Raw genomic sequence first — 27,248 nt, forward strand, 5'->3', positions numbered from 1 at the left:
TATATATATATATATATATATATATATATATATATATATATATATATATATATATAATATATATATATATATATATATATATATATATATATATATATAATATATATATATATATATATATATATATATATATATATATATATATATACATCCCTGGGGATAGGGGAGAAAGAATACAACCCACGTATTCCCTGCGTGTCGTAGAAGGCGACTAAAAGGGAAGGGAGCGGGGAGCTGGAAATCTTCCCCTCTCATTTCTTTTTAATTTTCCAAAGGAAGGAACAGAGAATTGGGCCAGGTGAGGGTATTCCCTCAAAGGCCCAGTCCTCTGTTCTTAACGCCACTTCGCTGAGGCGGGAAATGGCGAATAGTATGAAAGAAAAAGAAAGATATATATGTATATATATATATATATATATATATATATATATATATATATATATATATATATATATATATATATATATATATATATATATACATACATATTTGGATGAGGATGTGTAGAGAATGGTGGATGAATTGGGAATTAAATGTTTGAGGACATTTTTTGTGGTGTGAGGTAATTAACTCCAGTAAGTAATGAAAGAGGAAGAAAGATGTGTGGTCATAAAAAGGGGTGAGGTGAAAGCTGAAGAGAATGCGCTCTGAATGGTTTGCACATATGAAGAAAGTGAGTGACGATTGGCTGATAGAGAGGATATGTTAGAAGTGGAGGGAACAAGGAGAACAGGGAGACCAAATTGGAGATGGAAGGATGGAGTGAAAAAGATTTTGAGCGATCGAGGCCTGAACATGCATGACAGTGAGAGGTGTGCACGGGGTAGAGTGAACTGGACAGATGTACACATGAGTTAATGTGTCGTCAATGGACTTGAAACAGGGCATGTGAAGCATCCTGGGTAATCCATGGAAAAGTCTGTGGGGCCTAATTGTGGAATTACTATAGAGTGTAGCAACCATGATTTTAAATGAATCTCATAATCGCACTTGCCAACCCTACTGAGACAACGGGAATCGTCGAGTTCACTATGAAACCCATTATACCAGTCTGTAGTAATATTCATTCATTAATTATGTCCTCATATGACCGTTCCTCCTCCTCACAGACACAATGCATTGGCAAAAGTTCAGGAACATAAAACTCACACCAAATGGAACCTCCAAATAAAAGACACATCAAGCGTTACTACTTTTTATTCTTGTGAAAATACTGAGAATTTTACTCATAAATAAAACCCATAAGATCCACAAACTTATGTTATATGTACAGGAAGCTTAAGCCGAGCAGCAACTGAGAATTAAATTAACGAGAAGAACTATACCAAGTAAGGACGGATAAGCCGAGGATCTATTTACAAGTGAGAAGTCAAGCCTAATTAGTCCATTGCTATGGGTCTATATAACCACTCAAAGGACACGCATTATGCTCCCGTTCTGGGCAAACAACTGCTCCTCACTCTAAGTCTTCTCTGTACAGGCTTTTCAGTTTACTTACATTTATGAAAATATAAAAATAATACCAACAGCTATATTACAGGACATTTGGTAATATCTATTGCAGTATCGTCTCCACTCAATGACTCAATAGATATATATAGTTTCACTTTGTTTTAGGACTAGGAATGAAAGTCTTATAATGCAACGGTTAAATAACCTCCATATATATATATATATATCTAGGCATGAAATGATAAAAAGGTAGAAATGTAATAAGGAAGAAATATATTAGAGTACGTAATAGGAAGACTAAATTAAGACGAATGCAAAATATGTCGAATTCACAGGAAACTAATTGTGAATATCTAGAATCAAAAGTTAAGTTTTAGTATACAGAAATAATGTGTTAAGAAGACAGACACCCGAATTTTGTTCCTCGTGCTTCAATTGAGGCTCAAAATTCGGATAATAAATCATCACGAAATTATCACGAAAAACAAAAAAAAGAAAGTAGAAAGAAAATCATGATAATGATAGTAATAATTGTTTGAATATGATTAAACACGAAAAAAAAAGAAAGTAGAAAGAAAATCATGATAATGATAGTAATAATTGTTTAAGTATGATTAAATTCCAAAGAATAAACTGTTCAAAAGAAAGAGATGAAATGAAATAACACTTGAAAGAGTGTAGTAAGAGAAAAGGCTTTGAAATCAACTAGAGGCGTGTAGATTATTATCACATTTTGGTGTAGCGCTGATATGATGAGATTGGAGGGTAGAGATGATTGGTAAATTATACTGATAAGCGATAAAAGGAATGATTCGTAGCAATCAAGCTAACATGCAGCCATTATTTTCGCTATACTGTCGAGGTGGCCTCGTCCGCCTTGTCCAGAGCCCCGTGGTCAGAGACGCTCCTACTCTGCCCTGCCTTGTTGACTTCCACCTCACAAATAACAACAACCTCCCCGTGGCCGAAGGACTTCCCGTTTTCTGTCGCGGGCTTCCCTTGGTCCGTCGACTCTTGGGCTGCGTGGCTTCCTCGGTCTCCGTCGCTCTTCGCCTTCTTCCTGGCTTTGGACTCGTGCAGCGCCTGCTTGAGTATCTCCTCCTGCTCTGGCGTGAAGGATAGTCTCGTGTAGCAGTTCTTGATCGGGTGAGGCGAGCCGGCCTGCTTCACCACGCCGCTGGGGGAGTCGTGGTGGCCGCCGTCTGGGTGAGCCACGTCGTCGGAGTTGTCGTCGTCGCTGTGTGTACTGTGGCTCATCTCCTGCACAGTGCTTAGACGCTCGTTCTCCCCGCCCACCATCTCAGGCTTCGTCGGTGTTCTGCATCCCGGTGGGAAAGCCATCATTAGACGGGGAAAAAAATGCATAGTTTAAAAAGGAAAGAAAAAGAAAAAACTACTTTTCGAATAACTTTCGTATCTTCAGAAAGAAGAGAATATTTTCTTTTTCACTGATACGAGACTAGAATACATTACTGTTAAATATACAGTGACACATGTACGTAAAGCTACGTGTACAGATAGAGGCTGTGGATTGCTGCCTATGCAACAAGAAGCAATGATCAGTTGATAATATCTTTACGTCTGTTTATACAACAGTCCTTATACTTTTGTCTCTCCTCCAGCACCATACCTATCACCTTACCTGATTTCGCTTCAGAGTGTTGACAGCGTAATGTCTCCGTCGCTGTTAGTACGTTGTATAGCGAATAAACCTTACCTAAGAGGCGAGACGTTCCTCTGGAGCGAGTCTTGAGAGCCTTCGACCATGGCGCCCAGGAGGGAGCCATTGTTGCTCTGTTGTGAAGTTCTGGCGGTGCGGGTCAGGTCACACAAGGTGATCTGCGTCAGGGTGGAGTTGCGGTGGTTGGGGGCGTTCACCAGCGTGTTGTGTGGGAAGGTGTTGTTGACAGACGAATACGGGCCCTTGTATCTGTGGAGGGATGAGGTCACGCATTGATGGTTGATCGCCAACGTAGTGGGAAATGATATCACGGATGGTTTGGATGAAGCAATGTGATTGGTCTAACAGCTGATGAGAGACGCGATCATGTAGGTTTCTTTTGGCAGGGTGATCGACAATTTGATCTCCATTAACTTTTGAAATGCAGGTGATAGCCTTCCGCTATGTCACTCAACACCACAAAAATCCTTTGTTCCAGTGAAACCAAAGAATCGTGATCCTAAAATCTTGGGAATTTAGTTCTATAGTGATTTAATATTTGAGCTCATTACTTACCCATTCTCCTCATCACTCGCTTCAAGAAAATGTGCCCTTACTGTAGTTGCAATGTTGTTTGAAATTCAGAATTCAGCTTAACTGACTGTCTGCCATTCGCTCACTTTACGTCAAATGTCTTGTTCTGTCATTGGATGATCTTTGGGAGGATTTGTACGATTTTTATATTTTCTTTTAGTAGGATTACAGTCCCGTTCGGAATACATCTCGCATTCATGAATATAGCACCGCAAAGATTACCACTCCAGGTCCGTCTTTTCACTCGAGCTCTTCTCGTTTTTAAGACAAATCTTTCACCTCTTTCACCCCGGAACCTACATCACCTGGGTTCCTATTTCAGACCGCCTTTCACTTAGCCACCTACCTCATGGCTCTCTTGGTACAAAAGCCGTATCTGGCCAGGAGAATGAAGAGGTCTCGGCGGTACTGCTTGGTGAGAATGGCGTACAGGTAAGGGTTGGCGCAGGAGTTCAGGGGGTAGAAGAACACCAGGAGGATCTTGGCTCTGGTGACGTTGATGAGCGGCAGACCAGCCACCGCCGTCAACCTGAGGAAACAAAAACCAAGAGAAATGCAGAGAAATTAGGAAAAGAAAAAGTGATTCAGGAATACGCTGGTGGCACCAAAGAATATGAAACACGAAGGTCCGAGAGGTTTTTTTGATGATTTACATCTTCAGGGATACAGATATAATGAAAATGTAATATATATATATATATGTATATATATATATATATATATATATATATATATATATATATATATATATATATATATATATATATATATATATATATATATATATATATATATACGAATAAAGTGCATATGTATGTTATATATATATATATATATATATATATATATATATATATATATATATATATATATATATATATATATTGGGCGGTGGAATGGTTAACACCATCTTTTACCTGTTTTCAGTTTCGTATGGTATGTGACGCATACAATAGGTGTATGACATGGTAAAACGCATCATAAACATGTTACATTTGCCCGTTTCCGGAACAGAACAGATGGCATAGAAAGGTGAAATAGGTATATAAAGGACGTGATACAAAGACACTCCATAATCAGGACAATTGTGATATGAACACTACACACATGCGAAGTACGAACAATGGTATACGAAAGTTATGAGGCACAGATATAAGGGTAAGAGGCACTGCACATAAAGGCAGAGTAGAAAATCCTGCTCTGTGACATACATATGACGGAGGCAAAGCAAGGAAATGATAGGCGCAAGGCGGAGTAACAAAAGGTGTCTGGCAGGTGTGAGAGAGAGAAAAAGGAGATGGTAATTAAATGCCAGTAGAATTCTAGGCTGTAAGATATGCATGGCGAGTGTGATGCAGGTGTATGACAGGTGTGAGATATACATGAAATGCGTACAGGGGTAAGAGCAGGAGAAATGCATTCAAAGTTTGGCGGTGGACGGACAGGTAACGCACGAAAGTTGTGAAACACTGACACAGTGTGAAACAATGGCAAAAGAAACATTGATACGGGAGAAAAAAAAGCACGAAAGTGTGTGACAGGTGCGAAAGAGATATACAGATGTGTGACAGGTGCGAAAGAGATGTACAAGTGTGTGACAGGTATGAAAAGATAAAACGATGTTTGAGAGGTGTAAGAGAAAGGTACAATGGTGTGTGACAGGTGTGTAAGAGACGTACAAAGATGTGTGTGACAGGTGTGAAAAAGAAGTATAGATGTGTGTGTATGTGTGTGTGTGTGTGTGTGTGTGTGACAAGTGTAAGAAATAATAATAGTGTGTGATAGACGTGGGAAACAGATGTACAAAAGTGTATGACAGTTGTGGGATATAAACACAAAGGTATATGACAGATGCGAGGCAGAAACACAAGGGGAACTCACCCGAAGAATGCGATGGGGGCCCAGCAGGCAAAATCGGTGAAGACCAGGAGGGCCATGCGCTTGGCTACGGTGAGATCCGAGTTGGGCGCCGTGGCATCGTGTCGACTGATAGAGCAGTACATGGAGGCGTAGCAGGCGGTGATGACGAAGAAGGCCAGGCCGTTGACCAGCAACAGGGCGATGAGGTAGGTTAAGGCCAGTGCGTCGCCCGTCTCCATGGGTAGACAGATGCTACACAGAAACGATGCAAACATTTAGATCAGGAAGGGTTCGCATATGACGCACACACACACACACACACACACACACACACACACACACGCACAAACCTTCGTCAGCTGAATACTCAGATTACGTTTGATCGGAGCAGCCATCTTCACAGAAGATAGTCCACTTCCATTGAAATAAGTGTATAAGTGATATATATCAGATACCTTTACCAGTGAAATAGCGAGCCAGTGACTAGGTGAGATCTTCTCGAGGGGCCTTTGTTGCAGCTGCGGTCGCCTAGTATATAAATACCGTGACACTGACATATACTCCAACCCCTCTGACCACTGAGCTAACGAAGCAGCGACTCAATAAAACATCTTCTCGAGTGTGTTAAGGAATGGGAGTACAGTTGCCCAGGGTAAACACCTTGACACTGACATATAACAGCACCAGCATGGTCCTCACCACGTCACCTAGACCTCCTCCCGCCCCAAACCTCCACCATAATCATCTTCTTCCAACCAGTGCTCGTACAGACAGATGCAAGAATAGTCTTGTGTCTAACGTTGTGAATGTCATAAACAATCCATAAACAAATCCACTGCTAAACAAGTAAATAACTAAGTTATCCCTTAGTTATGCGTATGTTAGTTACTAGTTTACTTTAACGTAACTAACTTGATGATCACCACGAGATACATAATGTGTGTCAACCACACTATTACAGCAATGAAACTAGTGTGTAATATTTTGTCACCTAATGATCAACTCACCAACACTAGATGCATATTAGCATATTGTATCAACCATAACAACTGATCTACAAACCTATCTCTATCAATGTAGATGTACCACATTAACACTGAGAAGTATCTAACCCTACCTTGATATTAGACTCTGTTATTGATTTCTAGTTACTATTATAAGCCCTCAGTTCTGTAGTTTTTCAGCAGTATATTTTCAGCCAAAAGGTCGCCTGAATCCCTTTAACTCTTCTTTATTTATAGATTTATCAATGATTATTTATACACACACACACACACACACACACACACACACACACACACACACACACACACACACACACACACACATAAACATACACAGAGTTAATGGTAAAAAAGGAGGAATATTTCAATGAAATGATTCAAATAGTGATGGCGCCTAGAAATATATTGAGAAGATACAGTTGGCATCCTAGCCAGCCAGCATTTGGTAGGTATGACAGAGAATGGACCCATTCTAAGAAGATGAAAAATACTGAACAACATTCGCCCATGAGTTAGTATCTATCACTAAAAGTAAAATTAGATGAATTAAGTCTTGAATAACTTGAAAGATCAAGATCATCAAAGCCTTTGATAATATTGAATACATGTATTAGATCACCTCTTAAACTTCTCTTTACCAAGTAGATTCAAATCGTTTGATCTATTCTCCTCTGATTATTTTCTCAGTCAGGGGATCGTCTTGGTAGTTCGACGTTGTGATCTCTACATTATATATGTCATTTTTCTAGGTAGAATGACCCAGAATGAACACAGGACTCAAGATGTGGACGAAGCAATTAATAGTAAAGAATGAGGCGCTATGTATGAATCCTAGAATTTTGTACGCTCTTTTCAATGGTTCTGTTTTGCATATCTGGTTATAGGTCACCAGAGATTATCACTCCTAAGACTTTTTCATCATTTAACCTTTGCAGTTCAACAGCCCAAGTCTTTTCCCTCATTAAGCGTTTGCAGTTCTGCAGAATTCATAATGTACGTTGCCTTTTCGCATTTAATACCAGTAAGTAAAACTTTACACTTAATGATATCAAAGCTCATTTGCCAACAATGAGCTCCGTCCATCAGTTTGTTGATGTCAGTTTGAAGCAGCTCACGTTCAAGTTCATTAATAGAATTATTTATTTTCCACCTTTGTATCATCATCGAATTTTAAAATCTTGCAGTGCAAACCATTACAAATGCCACTAATATATATATGTATGTATGTATCACGAATTATCATTAACATATGAGGACCACTGATATCTATGGATCAGTCCCAAGATTGATACTTCTGGCACTTCACTAATTTCATGTATATATATATATATATATATATATATATATATATATATATATATATATATATATATATATATATATATATACATATATATATATATAGATATATATATATATATATATATATATATATATATATATATATATATTCCTATGAGTCCACGGGGAAAATAAAACACGATAAGTTCCCAAGTGCACTTTCGTGTAATAATCACATCATCAGGGGAGACACAAGAGAGAAATATAACAGTCAGTTGATATACATCGAAGAGACGAAGCTAGGACGCCATTTGGTAAACTACCTCTTCTCTGTTTACTAGATCATTCTCCCTAACTCTCTCACTTCGCACACCACTTCGACCAAAACATCTAATATCTGCCACTCTATCATCTAACACATTCAATAAACCTTCATAATACTCACTCCATCTCCTTATCACATAACCACTACTTGTTATTACCTCCCCATTAGCCCCCCTTCACCGATGTCCCCATTTGTTCTCTTATCTTACGCATTTTATTTACCTCCTTCCAAAACATCTTTCTATTCTCCTTAAAATTTGATGATACTCTCTCACCCAAATTCTCATTTGCCCTCTTTTTCACCTCTTGCACCTTTCTCTTGACCTCCTGCCTCTTTCTGTTATACATCTCCCAGTCATTTGCACTATTTCCCTGCATTTATCGTCCAAATAACGCTTTCTTCTCTTTCACTAATAATCTTACTTCTTCAACCCACCGCTCACTACCCTTTCCGATCTACTCACTTCCCACGGTTTAGTTATCTATATATTTAATCTACTTATATCAAAAGATGTGAACATATTTCGAAATCCTCGTCGTAGTAATCTCTTCGAAAGCCTCATGCCGACCCAGGCTTGCCTCAAGGTGCAGGAGAAAGATGAGGTATTGATTTACACTTGGTTTATTCCCAGTGATGGATTCCCCGTCACAACATTGGCGGCAGGCTAACATTTCACCCTGGCTGGTGTTTGATCACTCACTTAGAGAAAAGGAAGAAGGAACATGGAAAACAAAGGGAAGAAATAGGGGTCGAAGAACGAAATTCTCTCAAGGTGTAAAGAATCCTGATATTTTGATGATCATTCCTGGTACAGGACGGTATGATCCTGGAACACGACGATATGATCCTGGAACACGACGATATGATCCTGGAACACGACGATATGATCCTGGAACACGACGATATGATCCTGGAACACGACGATATGATCCTGGAACACGACGATATGATCCTGGAACACGACGGTATGATCCTGGAACACGACGGTATGATCCTGGAACACGACGATATGATCCTGGAACACGACGATATGATCCTGGAACACGACGGTATGATCCTGGAACACGACGATATGATCCTGGAACATGACGGTATGATCCTGGAACACGACGGTATGATCCTGGAACACGACGATATGATCCTGGAACACGACGGTATGATCCTGGAACACGACGATATGATCCTGGAACACGACGATATGATCCTGGAACACGACGTTATGATCCTGGAACATGACGGTATGATTCTGGAACACGACGATATGATCCTGGAACACGACGGTATGATCCTGGAACACGACGATATGATCCTGGAACACGACGATATGATCCTGGAACACGACGGTATGATCCTGGAACACGACGATATGATCCTGGAACATGACGGTATGATCCTGGAACACGACGGTATGATCCTGGAACACGACGATATGATCCTGGAACACGACGATATGATCCTGGAACACGACGGTATGATCCTGGAACACGACGGTATGATCCTGGAACACGACGTTATGATCCTGGAACACGACGGTATGATCCTGGAACATGACGATATGATCCTGGAACACGACGATATGATCCTGGAACACGACGATATGATCCTGGAACACGACGATATGATCCTGGAACACGACGGTATGATCCTGGAACACGACGGTATGATCCTGGAACACGACGATATGATCCTGGAACACGACGATATGATCCTGGAACACGACATACGATCCTGGAACACGACGTTATGATCCTGGAACACGACGATATGATCCTGGAACATGACGATATGATCCTGGAACACGACATACGATCCTGGAACACGACGTTATGATCCTGGAACACGACGATATGATCCTGGAACATGACGATATGATCCTGGAACACGACGGTATGATCCTGGAACATGACGATATGATCCTGGAACACGACGGTATGATCCTGGAACACGACGTTATGATCCTGGAACACGACGATATGATCCTGGAACATGACGATATGATCCTGGAACACGACGTTATGATCCTGGAACATGACGATATGATCCTGGAACACGACGGTATGATCCTGGAACACGACGTTATGATCCTGGAACACGACGATATGATCCTGAAACATGACACTACGATCCTAGAACACGACATACGATCCTGGAACACGACGTTATGATCCTGGAACATGACGGTACCATCCTGGAACACGACGGTACGATGCTGGAACACGACGGTACCATCCTGGAACACGACGTTATGATCCTGGAACATGACGGTATGATCCTGGAACACGACGGTACCATCCTGGAACACGACGGTACGATGCTGGAACACGACGGTACAATCCTGGAGCATGATGGTATGATCCTGGAGCACGACAGTACGATCCTGGAACACGACGGTGCGATCCTGAAACACAAAGGTACTGTCCTGGAGCACGACGGTATGATCATGGAACACGATGTTATGATCCTGGAACGCGACGGTACGATCCTGGAAGATGACGGCACGATCTTGAAGCACAAAGAGCAAAATTCTTGAGCAGGACACTACAAGCCTGGAACACGAGGGTACTATCTTGGCGCATGATGGTAAGATCCTGGAACACGACGGTATGATCCTGAAGCACAAAAGGGCAAAATTCTTGAGCATGACGCTACGAGCCTGGAACGCGAAGGTAATATCCTGGAACACGATGGTACGATCATGGAGCACGATGATAAGATTCTAGATGCGACGGTACGATTCTGGAACACGTAGGTACAATCTTGGAGCACAACGGTACTATCCTAGAGTATGACAGGACTATCCTGAAGCGCGACGTTACAAACCTTGTGCACGATGGTACGATCCTGTACCATGACGGTAAGATCATGAAGCAAGACGGTACGATCCTTGTGGACGATGATACGACCCTGTAGGATAATGGGACGTATCCTGAAGCAAGAAGGTACGATCCTAGAACGCGACGGTACGATCATGGAGCACGACAGTACGATCATGGATCACGACGGTACGATCATGGATCACGACGGTACGATCATGGATCACGACGGTACGATCCTAGAGCAAGACAGTAACAGCCTTTAATCTGGCCCATCAGGTAACCAAGCGTCGTACCGTCGCGCTTAAGGACCGTAACACGGCTCTCAAGGGTCGTACCTTCGTGCTTAAGGACCGTAACATGGCTCTCAAGGGTCGTACCTTCGTGCTTAAGGACCATAACACAGCTCTCAAGGGTCGTACCTTCGTGCTTAAGGACCGTAACACGGCTCTCAAGGGTCGTACCGTCGTGTACCTCTTGAGCAAGGAGTTACAGATAATCTGATCGTATCAACAGGACTTCAGTCTTTCAAGTTCGAGTTATGAAGAGTCTTAACTCCTTAATCAGTTCATGTCACCACACATTCTCTCGTAAGTCTTTACGTTCGGGGAAATCACCCCCTCACATTGCCCTGAACCAATAAGATCTCGGTACGGACCATCACAAACCTTGTTTGAGGCTCCCACACTGAACTCTGATCCCAGCACCAAACTTCCTCAAAACTCTTTTTGTGTCGAGTTGACAAGGTAAACTTGTCTACAGTTTGAGGTCTATCTTTTTTTTTTCTTTCATCCCCCTCCCTTGCCCCTACCCCCTATTCACACACACACACACACACACACACACACACACACACACACACACACACATACACACACACACACACACACACACACACACACACACACCAAGAGGATGTGCCTTGATCTTTGGAGTGTGTATGTGAGTGTATATATATATATATATATATATATATATATATATATATATATATATATATATATATATATATATATATACAATGTACAATGTCTTTACCTCAGTATATGTACACACACACACACACACACACACACACACACACACACACACACACACACACACATTACCTTAAACCAGGTACCCATTTTCCTTTCATCGACTAACCTCCGAAGGAAGGGGAACGCTTGGGTTGGGTGTGGGCCTACAGCCAAGCCCAGAACTCGAACCCTGGGCTGGCCCGTGATAACTCATTATCATCAACAATTCTCTCAAAATTTCTACCTTTACGGATATGTGTCTTAGGGCTTCAAGAAATTGCGATCCTGAATTCGTGAATGAAGATATTGATCATATTTATGATATTGCGAGAAACCTTAACCAGTTATCTTGAGAAGGTTACTGACAAAGGTAAACAAAAAAAAGCAAGAATACCTACTTTTGTAATCAGAAGGAAGACAAATTCTACAACAAGAATAGCTTGGCTCGACCTTATCATCATAAAAAAAACCATCACCTCTTACGAGTTGGCAGCAATCAACGTCTAGGAAAGACAAAGAGCAAAAGACAGCAACCTGGGTTAGAGAGCTGAGGAACCTGACGAAAGGACACAGTGTTAGCTCAGTGCGTCGCCATCGCTGACGCTATCGAGATACCCAGGTGTAATACCTTCATGTACGGTGGATACCTGCCATTCAATACCTTCTTACATATAACAACAAGATATCAAACATGCACACAATTCCCAGAGGGCGCTGCCATGTCTTCACGCTGTTCCTCACTCATTTTTATGCACAAGTTGAAACTGTATAAACATGCACATAAGAACTCTGCGCTACATGATGAGGATCAGTCGAATTTATTATCAATCATTTTTTTGGTTGGTTATTGAGGCTGTGTGCAACATTTTCCCTAGATTTATAATCGTTAATAGAATGGAATATGTTTAATTCGTTGTGCAATTAGTTTAGTAAATTAATCCCACAATTATTATTTTTTTTTTTTACTACGCTTCAAGATTCAAGATCTCAAAGGTTTTGCTCTTAAGAGAGAAGGGACCTTAATAACAGGAAGGTGAATTGCCCACAGTTCAGTACCATAACCTAATGACAATGGCTTCCATGACACTTGTCAAAGCGACGTAACGCCGTCATGGGTGACTGAGCGACACTTCAATCCTTACCATGACCTTGGTGGTCGTGATGGCAACATATCTCATTTACTGTCGCTTTAGTGACAGAGACAACCCAGCCCAGTATGATGGAACTTGGTGACTATGGTGGTAACTTACCTCGTTTTGCTTTAGCTTTGGTGACCATGGCAGCAACTTACCTCGTTTTGCCATAGCTTTGGTGATCATGGCAGCAACGCACCTCGTTTTGCTTTAGCTTTGGTGACCATGGCAGCACCTTACCTCGTTTTGCCTTAGCTTTGGTGATCATGGTGGTAACTTACCTCATTTTGCTTTAGCTTTGGTGACCATGGCAGCAACTTACCTCGTTTTGCCATAGCTTTGGTGATCATGGCAGCAACGCACCTCGTTTTGCCATAGCTTTGGTGATCATGGCAGCAACTTACCTCGTTTTGCCTTAGCTTTGGTGACCATGGCAGCAACGTACCTCATTTTGCCATAGCTTTGGTGACCATGGCAGCAACTTGCCTCGTTTTGCCATAGCTTTGGTGACTATGTCAGAAACTTACCTCGTTTTGCTGTAGCTTTGGTGACCATGGCAGCAACTTGCCTCGTTTTGCCATAGCTTTGGTGACTCTGTCAGAAACTTACCTCGTTTTGCTGTAGCTTGAGATGCCTAAGAGAGGCAATGCTGCCATGGTGATGGAGTAGGCCCAGCCCACTACCATGACCTTGATAGCCATGGAGAGCTTTAGCCGCTTGTTCAGGTGGATGGCGTAGGTGATGGCGTACCAGCGCTCAGACGTGATGACGGTCAGCGTAAAGATGGACAGCTCGGAGGCGAACACCGTCAAGAAACCGGCCACCTTACACCCTGGACCTGTCAAACGGTTGCAAATACAGATGAAAATTCTTTTACAATCTGCAGTAAATGAGTGTTCAACACGTTCATTCAGCTTAATCATCTCTTAAGGGTTAATGCCTGCGTTTTCCTAAGATTACGAGAGTTCTACATGAAGTCTGCGTTCGAGATTTCTCGAAGCCATTATCATGTATTTAGGAAGCTGTTTGTCGGATAGAAACAGCAGAGAAAATATAATCAAGGACCTTCAAGCTCTCATAAGAGCTGCATCTAGTGTTCATCAATTTATGGTTTGGCGTTAACCATTGTGTGTCCAGCAGGTTACTTTCATCCACAACATATGTACTGATGTCTCCATACCGTCGTCAGTCACAACTCGAGGCTTAGTTCCTAACATGAATTTAAAGCTTAGAACAGTTTAGACGGCGGATTTGGATTGTATTGCAGTGGAATTTATTAAAAAAGAGGGTGACTGTGTTGTTGAGTGGTTGGTGAGAATATTCAATGTATGTATGGTTCATGGTGAAGAGCCTGAGGATTGGCGGAATGCATGAATAGTGCCATTGTTTGAAGGCAAAGGGGATAAAGATGAGAGTTCAAATTACAGAGGTATAAGTTTGTTGAGTATTCCTGGGAAATTATAGGGAGGGTATTGATCTAGAGGGTGAAGGCATGTATAGAGCATCAGGCTCGGAAATAGCAGTGTGGTTTCAGAAGTGGTAGAGGATGTGTGGATCAGGTGTTTGCTTTGAAGAATGTGTGATAAATATTTAGAAAAGCAGATGGATTTGTGCAGCATTTTGGATCTGGAGCAAGCATATGACAGAGATGATAGAGACGCTCTGTGGAAGGTATTAAGAGTATATGCTTTGGGAGGTAAGTTGCTACAAGCAGTGAAAAGTTTTCATCGAGGATGTAAGACATGTGTACGAGTAGGAAGAGAGGAAAGTGATTGGTTCCCAGTGAGTGTTTGTTTGCGGCAGGGGTGCGTGATATCTCCATGGTTGTTTAATCTGTTTAAGGATGGGGTTGTTAGGGAGGTGAATGCAAGAGTTTTGGAGAGAGGGGCAAGTATGCAATCTGTTGTGGATGAGAGAGCTTAGGAAGTGAGTCAGTTGTTGTTCGCCTATGATACAGCGCTGGTGGCTTATTCGGGTGAGAAACTGCAGAAGCTGGTGACTGAGTTTGGTAAAGTGTGTGAAAGAAGAAAGTTGAGAGCAAATGTGAATAAGAGTAAGGTTATTAGATTCAGTAAGGTTGAGGGACAAGTCAATTGGGAGGTACGTTTGAATGGAGAAAAACTGGAGGAAGTGAAGTGTCTTAGATGTCTGGGAGTGGATTTAACAGCAAATGGAACCATGGAAGCGGAGGTGAATCACAGGGTGGGGGAGGGGGCGAAGGTTCTGGGAGTGTTGAAGAATGTGTGGAATGCGAGAACGTTATCTTGGAAAGCAAATATATATATATACATATATATATATATATATATATATATATATATATATATATATATATATATATATATATATATATATATATATATATATATATATATATATATATATATATATATATATATATATTATCCCTGGGGATAGGGGAGAAAGAATACTTCCCACGTATTCCCTGCGTGTCATAGAAGGCGACTAAAAGGGGAGAGAGCGGGTAACTGGAAATCCTCCTCCCCTCTCGTTTTTTTTTTTAATTTTCCAAGAGAAGGAACAGAAGGGGGCCAGGTGAGGATATTCCACAAAGGCCCAGTCCACTGTTCTTAACGCTAACTCGCTAACGCGGGAAATGGTGAATAGTTTAAAAAAAAAAATATATATATATATATATATATATATATATATATATATATATATATATATATATATATATATATATATATATATATATATATATATATATATATATATATATATATAAATAATGCATAAAAGAACGTCATTGAAAACGTTTTGCAAAACAGAACCACTATACTCCCTAAATTGCTCGTAAAACTAGACATAAGTCATTACAAAACAATTCAGTTAAAGAGGGACAGGCATTTTTGTATTCCATCACCACTGTAAGACAAGAATTTCGGCCTCTTCTCCACTAGGGCTGAAAGTCTTCGTCAATGTTATAAAGAATAGACGAAAATATGTTTTTCCATACTGGACCCTCCAACATTATTCTCTTTCATTGTGGTGCACGGCAGCATGGACTGCTAGACTCAAAGCATCAACAAAGGGCTATTATTGAAGGGCACAGAACTTCTGGCATAGAATTACCCAGTCGTGTAACGCGATTAGTTGAGTACTGGAAATTCGGAGCATAAACAATGGAAGCGAGCTTGGTGAGCGGAGGTAATCAGTGTCCGTTGTTTTAGAGTCATTAGGAACGAGGCAGAAGTTCCGGGTTTGGTGTAGGCTCCTGATGGAGGACAAGTCCTTTTAGGGCGGGATGATGAAGTGTGAGGAATGGGAGGAGAAGTTCTGTCAACACCGTCACCCTCCATCTCTGCATATCTATCTATGTATTTATGCATTTTCCTCTCTCTCTCTCTCTCTCTCTCTCTCTCTCTCTCTCTCTCTCTCTCTCTCTCTCTCTCTCTCTCTCTCTCTCTCTCTCTCTCTCTCTCTCTCTCTCTATCTCTCTCTCTATCTCTCTCTCTCTATCTATCTCTCTCTATCTATCTCTCTCTATCTATCTCTCTCTCTATCTATCTCTCTCTCTATCTATCTCTCTCTCTCTATCTATCTCTCTCTCTATCTATATCTCTCTCTCTATCTATCTCTCTCTCTCTATCTATCTCTCTCTCTATCAATCTCTCTCTATCTCTCTCTCTCTCTCTATCTATCTCTCTCTATCTATCTCTCTCTCTCTATCTATCTCTCTCTATCTATCTCTCTCTCTCTATCTATCTCTCTATCTACCTCTATCTATCTCTCTATCTACCTCTATCTATCTCTCTATCTACCTCTATCTATCTCTCTATCTATCTCTCTATCTACCTCTATCTATCTCTCTATCTATCTCTCTATCTATCTCTATCTATCTCTATCTATCTCTCTATCTACATATATATATACATATATATATATATATATATATATATATATATATATATATATATATATATTTTTTTTTTTTTTTTTTTTTTTTTTATACTTTGTCGCTGTCTCCCGCGTTTGCGAGGTAGCGCAAGGAAACAGACGAAAGAAATGGCCCAACCCCCCCCCCCCCCATACACATGTACATACACACGTCCACACACGCAAATATACATACCTACACAGCTTTCCATGGTTTACCCCAGACGCTTCACATGCCTTGATTCAATCCACTGACAGCACGTCAACCCCTGTATACCACATGGCTCCAATTCACTCTATTCCTTGCCCTCCTTTCACCCTCCTGCATGTTCAGGCCCCGATCACACAAAATCTTTTTCACTCCATCTTTCCACCTCCAATTTGGTCTCCCTCTTCTCCTCGTTCCCTCCACCTCCGACACATATATCCTCTTGGTCAATCTTTCCTCACTCATTCTCTCCATGTGCCCAAACCATTTCAAAACACCCTCTTCTGCTCTCTCAACCACGCTCTTTTTATTTCCACACATCTCTCTTACCCTTACGTTACTTACTCGATCAAACCACCTCACACCACACATTGTCCTCAAACATCTCATTTCCAGCACATCCATCCTCCTGCGCACATCTCTATCCATAGCCCACGCCTCGCAACCATACAACATTGTTGGAACCACTATTCCTTCAAACATACCCATTTTTGCTTTCCGAGATAATGTTCTCGACTTCCACACATTTTTCAAGGCTCCCAAAATTTTCGCCCCCTCCCCCACCCTATGATCCACTTCCGCTTCCATGGTTCCATCCGCTGCCAGATCCACTCCCAGATATCTAAAACACTTCACTTCCTCCAGTTTTTCTCCATTCAAACTCACCTCCCAATTGACTTGACCCTCACCCCTACTGTACCTAATAACCTTGCTCTTATTCCCATTTACTCTTAACTTTCTTCTTCCACACACTTTACCAAACTCAGTCACCAGCTTCTGCAGTTTCTCACATGAATCAGCCACCAGTGCTGTATCATCAGCGAACAACAACTGACTCACTTCCCAAGCTCTCTCATCCCCAACAGACTTCATACTTGCCCCTCTTTCCAGGACTCTTGCATTTACCTCCCTAACAACCCCATCCATAAACAAATTAAACAACCATGGAGACATCACACACCCCTGCCGCAAACCTACATTCACTGAGAACCAATCACTTTCCTCTCTTCCTACACGTACACATGCCTTACATCCTCGATAAAAACTTTTCACTGCTTCTAACAACTTGCCTCCCACACCATATATTCTTAATACCTTCCACAGAGCATCTCTATCAACTCTATCATATGCCTTCTCCAGATCCATAAATGCTACATACAAATCCATTTGCTTTTCTAAGTATTTCTCACATACATTCTTCAAAGCAAACACCTGATCCACACATCCTCTACCACTTCTGAAACCGCACTGCTCTTCCCCAATCTGATGCTCTGTACATGCCTTCACCCTCTCAATCAATACCCTCCCATATAATTTACCAGGAATACTCAACAAACTTATACCTCTGTAATTTGAGCACTCACTCTTATCCCCTTTGCCTTTGTACAATGGCACTATGCACGCATTCCGCCAATCCTCAGGCACCTCACCATGAGTCATACATACATTAAATAACCTTACCAACCAGTCAACAATACAGTCACCCCCTTTTTTAATAAATTCCACTGCAATACCATCCAAACCTGCTGCCTTGCCGGCTTTCATATATATATATATATATATTTGAATGGAGAAAAACTGGAGGAAGTGAAGTGTTTTAGATATCTGGGAGTGGATCTGGCAGCGGATGGAACCATGGAAGCGGAAGTGGATCATAGGGTGGGGGAGGGGGCGAAAATTCTGGGAGCCTTGAAGAATGTGTGGAAGTCGAGAACATTATCTCGGAAAGCAAAAATGGGCATTTTTGAAGGAATAGTGGTTCCAACAATGTTGTATGGTTGCGAGGCGTGGGCTATGGATAGAGTTGTGCGCAGGAGGATGGATGTGCTGGAAATGAGATGTTTGAGGACAATGTGTGGTGTGAGGTGGTTTGATCGAGTAAGTAACGTAAGGGTATGAGAGATGTGTGGAAATAAGAAGAGCGTGGTTGAGAGAGCAGAAGAGGGTGTTTTGAAATGGTTTGGGCACATGGAGAGAATGAGTGAGGAAAGATTGACCAAGAGGATATATGTGTCGGAGGTGGAGGGAACGAGGAGAAGAGGGAGACCAAATTGGAGGTGGAAAGATGGAGTGAAAAAGATTTTGTGTGATCGGGGCCTGAACATGCAGGAGGGTGAAAGGAGGGCAAGGAATAGAGTGAATTGGAGCGATGTGGTATACCGGGGTTGACGTGCTGTCAGTGGATTGAATCAAGGCATGTGAAGCGTCTGGGGTAAACCATGGAAAGCTGTGTAGGTATGTATATTTGCGTGTGTGGACGTATGTATATACATGTGTATGGGGGGGGGTTGGGCCATTTCTTTCGTCTGTTTCCTTGGGCTACCTCGCAAACGCGGGAGACAGCGGCAAAAAAAAAAAAAAAAAATATATATATATCGTGGACTCACCGTTCTGCCAGTCAATGGCATGGTTGAAGTAGACGCCGATGGTGTGGAGATCCATGGTGGCGATAATGAGCAGGTATAGCCCCATGCAGAGGTCGGCCAGGGCCAGGTTCACCATCAGGAACTTGCTCACCGTCATTCTTGAAGAGGGATTACAAGAGGCATAAGACGGGATAGGGCGTCTGCCGCACGACTTGGCATCTAGATTTTGTTCAAGTTTCCTGAGTGTCGACCGTCTGAGGTGTGAAGGAGAAGACAGGAATCATGGCAGAGGGTGAGGAGAGCCGGCGGCGGTGGAAGGGGAAGGAGTGAGGAGGAGGGAGGAGGTGGGAAAGAAAGGGAGAAGAGGTGATGGGTGGGTGAGAGAGTAAGATCATAAGAGGTATTGTTATGGGGAGTATCCAAGGGAGGTTGGCTGAGGGGAAGGAAGCCAATGATTTTGCAGACCTCGAGTCAGGGGCTGGATTCAGTGCAATCGCACAATCACTTAGACCCACCAAGAGATCATCTTGGCTGATGCCCATGTACAGAAAACTGGTGTTTGAACCTACACATAGGAAACAGAATGAATTGCGTGGTCTCTTAACCTTCAGTTCTATATAAGAAGAATGATGACGAATCCATCGGTGTTCTTGATTAGAGAGATTAGCTTGGAAAGTGCGGCATGGTTACACCAGACTCTGACTCAAGAACTACTTCATTATACATTTGGTTACACAGTTAACCTATCTGGTCAGGATTTTTTACTACAGGAAAGGAAAATAATCCAGTGCAGATATAGAAAAATAAAGGTGTTGATTTAAGTGAGCCATTTTTGTCGACAGTGATTATTTGTCCTATTTTTCAGATACAGGTCACAGGCAACATTCATTCGACTCCAAATGAATATATTTCTATGTTCATGCAAGAGTAAATTTATGTGTGTGTGTGTGTGTGTGTGTGTGTGTGTGTGTGTGTGTGTGTGTGTGTGTGTGTGTGTGTGTGTGTGTGTGTGTGTGTGTGTAATCACCTATTTCTGCCGTACAGGGAGAGAGTTCTAAACCCTTAGCGCTATCCGCATTCACAACATCATCTGGCAGTTAAAACCTTTAATCCAACGTTCTTATAATGTAAAAGCTTTTTTCTAAATGCATGTTCGCCATTTCGCACGTTAGCGAGATAGCGTTTACAACAGACGACTGAGCCCTAGAGTGAAAATCCTTACTTGCACCCCTTTTGTGTTCCTTCTTTTAGAAAAGTAAAAACTGGAGGAGAGAACTTCCAGCCCCCTGCTCCCTCCCCTTTTAGTCGCCTTCTACGACACTGAATAAAATTCTTTCTCTTCCACCTCAGGGATAATGATGTAAAAGAACTTGACGTAATTTCTAACAAAAAAAAAAAGGAAGAGTTCTTGCTTAATCTCATTTTATGGCCTCTTTGCCACTTCGAAGAACTTATCTCTTGACTTCGTCAAGTTTATTGAAAATCTCAAAATTGTGACCAAGTCACACATAGGACAAATTCATGACCATTAGCTTCTCACTGCATCTCATCTTTCTTAGTTCTGATACCATCTTTGCTTCCCTCCTCTCGACCTTATCTGCTAGTTCTTTGAGCATCTTCAAGTGCGATGACTACACCTGAGAATCATATTCTAGTTATTGACCTTACACAGGTTACGAAGAACTCGCTGAATATTCCTTTATCCATAGAACTTGAAAGCAAATCCAATGTTTGCCAGCAGACATTTGGTATCCTATATCATTCTTCTGAAGCTGGGCTCTGGCGACAGGTCAGCTAAAATGTCGACTCCCAAGTCTCTCTCACTCAGATTCCATTGGGTTATATCCTGGTAGATCATATTCGTATCAAGACTTTCTTTCCACTGACCCATCCATATCACATTGCCCAGGTTGAATTTCATCAACCTTGCATCGGACCAACTGTGAAGTATGTCCAGTTTTCGCAGTCCTCCACGCTCCACGTTATTTCCATCCCTCATGACCTTGGCATTATCTACAAGTAGGTCAAGGTAAGAGTCTAACCCTACTAGTGAGTCATATACTTAGATCAAGAAGAGCAATGGTTCTAACGTAGATCCTTGCGGCACGTCACCAGTCACCTCAACCCGTTTCGAGAAGGCTCCTCTAGCATGTATCCTTTGTTCCCTTTCACTATCAAATATATATTGAAGTAGTATTCCCCTTATTCATAATCCACTCAGCCCTCACTTTATCTCTAAACTGGAGCTTACTCCCTCATAGAAATCTGGGAGACTTGTTACACGATCTTTTCCTGAACCCGTGTTGTCTCTCACTTAAGTAGTTCCTCATTCGCAGTTTTCCATTTGCTTTTGAGACTCTTTTCCAGTTCTTTACAGGAGCTCTTGCTCGTCAGTTAGGCCGATCTGCAGTTCAGGGAATTCTCGCGGTCTCCATTCTCAGTGACAGGTATTACATTTGACCTCTTCCACTTCCTTACCACTTTTAACTTTCTCCAGCGACGTCTTGCATAGCACTTCTTGCAGTCCATCAAGTGTATCTGCACACGTCTTCAGTACGCAGGAAGAAATTTCTTGAGGACCATGAATCTCATATGGTTTAAGACCATTTAGTATTATTCTCTAATGTGTCTTTTCTTTTCTTCTCGAACATTTCAATGTTTTCCAAGAACAAATTATGTCTCTGTTGCTGGGACTTTTGTATATTCCACGGTGAAAACGCTTTTAATGGTGTCAACAGTTCCTCTCATACTTTTACCTCATCCCTAAGTTCGCTGGGCTACTGGGATAACGAGAGGCCACCGAGAGCGGAATGGAATCGCCCGTCGTTAGACAGAATAAAATCCCTAAGTTTTCTGGGTCCCTGGAACGTCGGAGGACCGCCGAGAGCTGAATAGAATCGTCTTCCTATGCAACTCTTCTTTCTGAATCCCTTAGTTCGATTACCTGCCCCTTAACTGAAAATTTACTCTTGTTGAACTCACGGAGAAGTTGTGGATTGTACCTTACCTTACCCACGTAATTCTTTTCAATTTTCTCTGTACCTCCTTTCGTATCCCGCTCGACTTGCTTCATACTCTATTATACCTCTGAAATGCCCCCTGACTTGGGTGTTGTTGCATCTTTTCCACAGCACATCACTGAGCTCCTTTGCATCTGGGCTTCTTTTATTCAGCCACAAGTTTTTGTTTAGTAACCTTACGTCTGTATTTGAGGCTACAGACACCCACGTTCTCATGTATTTACTCTAGATTTTGCAAAAGATTCCACTAAAATGCCCTGGTACCTGGCTTCTGAAACCTATTTCCCAATTTATGTTATCAGAGATATTGATGAGTTCTGTCTGACTACATCTCTCTGATTCTAGTTTCATCTCTGATCTTGTTACATCCCCATTACTAAATCATTAGACTCAAGCATTACATGATCTCATTTTTCTTCCTGTTAGTGTGTCAGTTATGATAATCTTGAACTCCATACCACTGCGTGTGAGGGAGGGGAAAATATCTGGTAATGCTGGTATGTCAGTGTATTAGATCCTCTGTACTCAGTGACACGCTGGTACAAGAGACGAATCTGTCTTCTTGAAAATCCAAATTTCCAGCGTCAGTCACCAATGAATTCCTGCTTTATCAGTAACTTGATATCTTTGAGAAATACGTGTTTACTACTTTAACCATATCCAGACAGTCCTTTCACTGTTATCCCTGTATTCTTATTATGCTTCGTTTGAATGCTTTGGAGGATCCTATAAGACCCCGTAGCAGTTTTAGGTGCCCCCAGACTGAAAATATATTCTTGATGGACTTATAAAGGTGTTTCAAATTGCATTGTATCTTCTCCACAAAATTCTCTTCAATTTTCTCTGTACTATCTGAAACTACTTGTCTAACAGGAGTAAATTTCCAGTCAAGGAGCAGCTAATACTACTAAGGGATTTAGAAGGTGGAGTTGCAGAGGCAAACGATCATATTCTCATTTCTCTCTACGATTCTTTCCTGCAGTTTACCCTTCCCAATATGGATGGAGTGATTGAATGGGCCATCTTTCAGTACATCCGGACTTTATGGCTGTCTTTATTATTAAGTGAGGCATTCATTTTCTTCCTTTGCCTCGTTTAACTTCTTTCCTATCATGTATCCCACTGAAGGCAACAGATGAAACCCTGTCTCCTTTTTGTACGTTTTGTCTTCACACTTCCAGTGGTATGGGAGCATTTACTTATAATTTGATCTTTGAATTTCAGCTCTGTACCACTTACCACTACTGCATCTACATTCGTTTACATCATCAGACATTTTCATCAATTAACATCCTGACTTCGCCATACTGAGGGGACTGCCTGTTCCACCCTCTTCCTTTATTTGATGTCTTCTGTTTCTAATCATCTGACATTGCTTCTATATCCCTTCTCTTGTCCTATCACCGTTGAGGAAGAAAGAACCTACTAACTTCTTCCCTGTCTCTGAATTTTTCAACTTTCCCAAGTACCATCTTGGCTTCGTAACTCTGAATCGTATGTAAGAGTTACTGATCGTCCCTATATATCTTGATCGTATAGGCCAAGTCTCCGAATTCCTTTTAGAACAGAAACTTCATTTTGACCTACTTAAAGCCTCTTAGAAGTCGATCAATCAGCACTCCTACCTTCTCCACACTTTCCTCTTAGTCTGCAACACTGTCTATATCCAGTCCTCCAAGGACAGCCTAATTTGCGTCCGCTAATCTTCTGATTCACTAGTCTTCCTAATTTTGGGACCCACTCGCCTGATAAATCATGCAGTGGTGATCTATCAACACCTCAGGTTTCCTCGAAAACATTATCTTTTCCAACAAGCACTGATTATGTACATATCTTTTCTGTGTAGATGCTCCATAAAAGGTAACATGAATTTCCTCGTTTGTTCTGCTTCTCACAGTGTATATTATTCTCACTACAACCACACTTACTTCTGTGTGTCCCTGCGCTTCCGTACCTCCATCTCTGCGTTCCATTATATTACTCTTTATACTTTCCTTTTACTAAACAGTCCCAGAAATTGCTCGAACTGCATTTCCCCACCTTTATGCTCTGTGATATGAGCATTTCCTTTTGTCTCTACAGCATAAAAGAAACACCTTTCTAGCGCATTTCGCCCTTCATTCATTGCATTTTCTTTCCTCTGCTTTCTTCCACGAATTCCTTCACCATAGTCAATCTGTATTTAGGCTCTCTGACTTTGTCTTTCAGTTTTCTGTTTTCCCTCACTCATCCGCCTTCACTCTGACGATCTTGCAATTGAATTCTCATTTTCATACTTTCCTCCTCCAACTGTGTGAATTTCAGACACTGTTTCTAAATAGCTCCAGATTATTTTCTAGCTTCATGGTTTCAAGCGATTAATCCTTTATTTTTCCATTGATTTTTTTTCCTCCATCCCCTTTTAACCCCTCTACCCAACCACCACCACCCCATAAGAATATTGTCTTTGCCTTCCTCTGGATCTAGTCACAAATGTTTAATTACTGTGATTTCTCTCAGTCAAATCGATTTCTGATTTCAAAGACAGATTCAAAATTCTTGCCTCGCCTGACTGTGTGCATGTTTGACAACAAGCTTACCATATCCTGATCAACTGGCAAGTCAGATTTCTCATACCTTGGCTTACCAACATCTATTCATTTGGTTCATGTAAGGCAGAATGTCTTAATTCGTAGCCCTATTGATTCGAGAATAGCTGTTATCCATTCTCTTGGCTCGAGATGAAATGAATCCAAAGAAGTAAATCTGAAGGTTATTGGCCGATAGATAAACTGGCAGTATTATCTTTCTTCATTTTGGATTTGCTAGCTGAAACGGCATGGGCAACTCAATGCCATAATCAAGGCCATCATATATATATATATATATATTTATATTTTTTTTTTTTTTTTTTTTTTAATACTTTGTCGCTGTCTCCCGCGTTTGCGAGGTAGCGCAAGGAAACAGACGAAAGAAATGGCCCAACCCCCCCCCATACACATGTATATACATACGTCCACACACGCAAATATACATACCTACACAGCTTTCCATGGTTTACCCCAGACGCTTCACATGTCTTGATTCAATCCACTGACAGCACGTCAACCCCGGTATACCACATTGCTCCAATTCACTCTATTCCTTGCCCTCCTTTCACCCTCCTGCAAGTTCAGGCCCCGATCACACAAAATCTTTTTCACTCCATCTTTCCACCTCCAATTTGGTCTCCCTCTTCTCCTCGTTCCCTCCACCTCCGACACATATATCCTCTTGGTCAACCTTTCCTCACTCATTCTCTCCATGTGCCCAAACCATTTCAAAACACCCTCTTCTGCTCTCTCAACCACGCTCTTTTTATTTCCACACATCTCTCTCACCCTTACGTTACTTACTCGATCAAACCACCTCACACCACACATTGTCCTCAGACATCTCATTTCCAGCACATCCATCCTCCTGCGCACAACTCTATCCATAGCCCACGCCTCGCAACCATACAACATTGTTGGAACCACTATTCCTTCAAACATACCCATTTTTGCTTTCCGAGATAATGTTCTCGACTTCCACACATTCTTCAAGGCTCCCAGAATTTTCGCCCCCTCCCCCACCCTATGGTCCACTTCTGCTTCCATGGTTCCATCCGCTGCCAGATCCACTCCCAGATATCTAAAACACTTCACTTCCTCCAGTTTTTCTCCATTCAAACTCACCTCCCAATTTACTTGACCCTCAACCCTACTGTACCTAATAACCTTGCTCTTATTCACATTTACTCTTAACTTTCTTCTTCCACACACTTTATCAAACTCCGTCACCAGCTTCTGCAGTTTCTCACATGAATCAGCCACCAGCGCTGTATCATCAGCGAACAACAACTGACTCACTTCCCAAGCTCTCTCATCCCCAACAGACTTCATACTTGCCCCTCTTTCCAAAACTCTTGCCTTTACCTCCCTAACAACCCCATCCATAAACAAATTAAACAACCATGGAGACATCACACACCCCTGCCGCAAACCTACATTCACTGAGAACCAATCACTTTCCTCTCTTCCTACACGTACACATGCCTTACATCCTCGATAAAAACTTTTCACTGCTTCTAACAACTTGCCTCCCACACCATATATTCTTAATACCTTCCACAGAGCATCTCTATCAACTCTATCATATGCCTTCTCCAGATTTATATATATATATATATATATATATATATATATATATATATATATATATATATATATATATATATATATATATATATATAAATATATATATATATATATATATATATATATATATATATGTGTGTGTGTGTGTGTGTGTGTGTGTGTGTGTGTGTGTGTGTGTGTGTCTTATTTACTCTAGTATAGAGAACTGCTTGTACATTCAAAGTTGCTCTGCCAGAGTGCACTCAAAAGATCACTCCGATCTGGTACCATTTTCATTTCCCTCCTCTTTACCTCCTCTACCATTTCTATATTCTTCTTTACATGAGGTGACTACGACCGAAAAACACATTCCAGTTCTACCTGTTAATCGTTTGCAGAATATCTCCTTATCAATGTCCGTAAATACAACTCTTGATATTTGCCACCAGAAAGTCTGTCTCCTCTTCAGTCCTTTTG

General features: G+C 41.5%; 1 protein-coding gene across 5 annotated transcripts in view; it reads right to left on the reverse strand.

The window, feature by feature from the left end:
* Nucleotides 1-1,181: 1,181 nt before the first annotated feature.
* The window catches only part of LOC139755939 (uncharacterized), a 245,492-nt gene continuing 219,425 nt past the window's right edge, over nucleotides 1,182-27,248 (reverse strand). For 4 of the 5 annotated variants that reach the window (XM_071674716.1, XM_071674719.1, XM_071674718.1 and 1 more), the window contains exons 16-21: nucleotides 19,637-19,869; nucleotides 13,751-13,979; nucleotides 5,588-5,818; nucleotides 4,053-4,235; nucleotides 3,170-3,382; nucleotides 1,182-2,770 (exon numbers count right to left, since the gene is read on the reverse strand). In XM_071674716.1, coding sequence (XP_071530817.1) covers nucleotides 2,302-2,770; nucleotides 3,170-3,382; nucleotides 4,053-4,235; nucleotides 5,588-5,818; nucleotides 13,751-13,979; nucleotides 19,637-19,869 — 1,558 coding nt within the window. In that variant the 3' untranslated portion in view covers nucleotides 1,182-2,301. The remainder of the gene's footprint in view (nucleotides 2,771-3,169; nucleotides 3,383-4,052; nucleotides 4,236-5,587; nucleotides 5,819-13,750; nucleotides 13,980-19,636; nucleotides 19,870-27,248) is intronic. The other variant, XM_071674720.1, reaches the window with a different exon arrangement.

The sequence above is a fragment of the Panulirus ornatus genome, chromosome 20 (assembly GCF_036320965.1).
Source record: "Panulirus ornatus isolate Po-2019 chromosome 20, ASM3632096v1, whole genome shotgun sequence".
NCBI classification, from domain to species: Eukaryota; Metazoa; Arthropoda; class Malacostraca; order Decapoda; family Palinuridae; genus Panulirus; species Panulirus ornatus.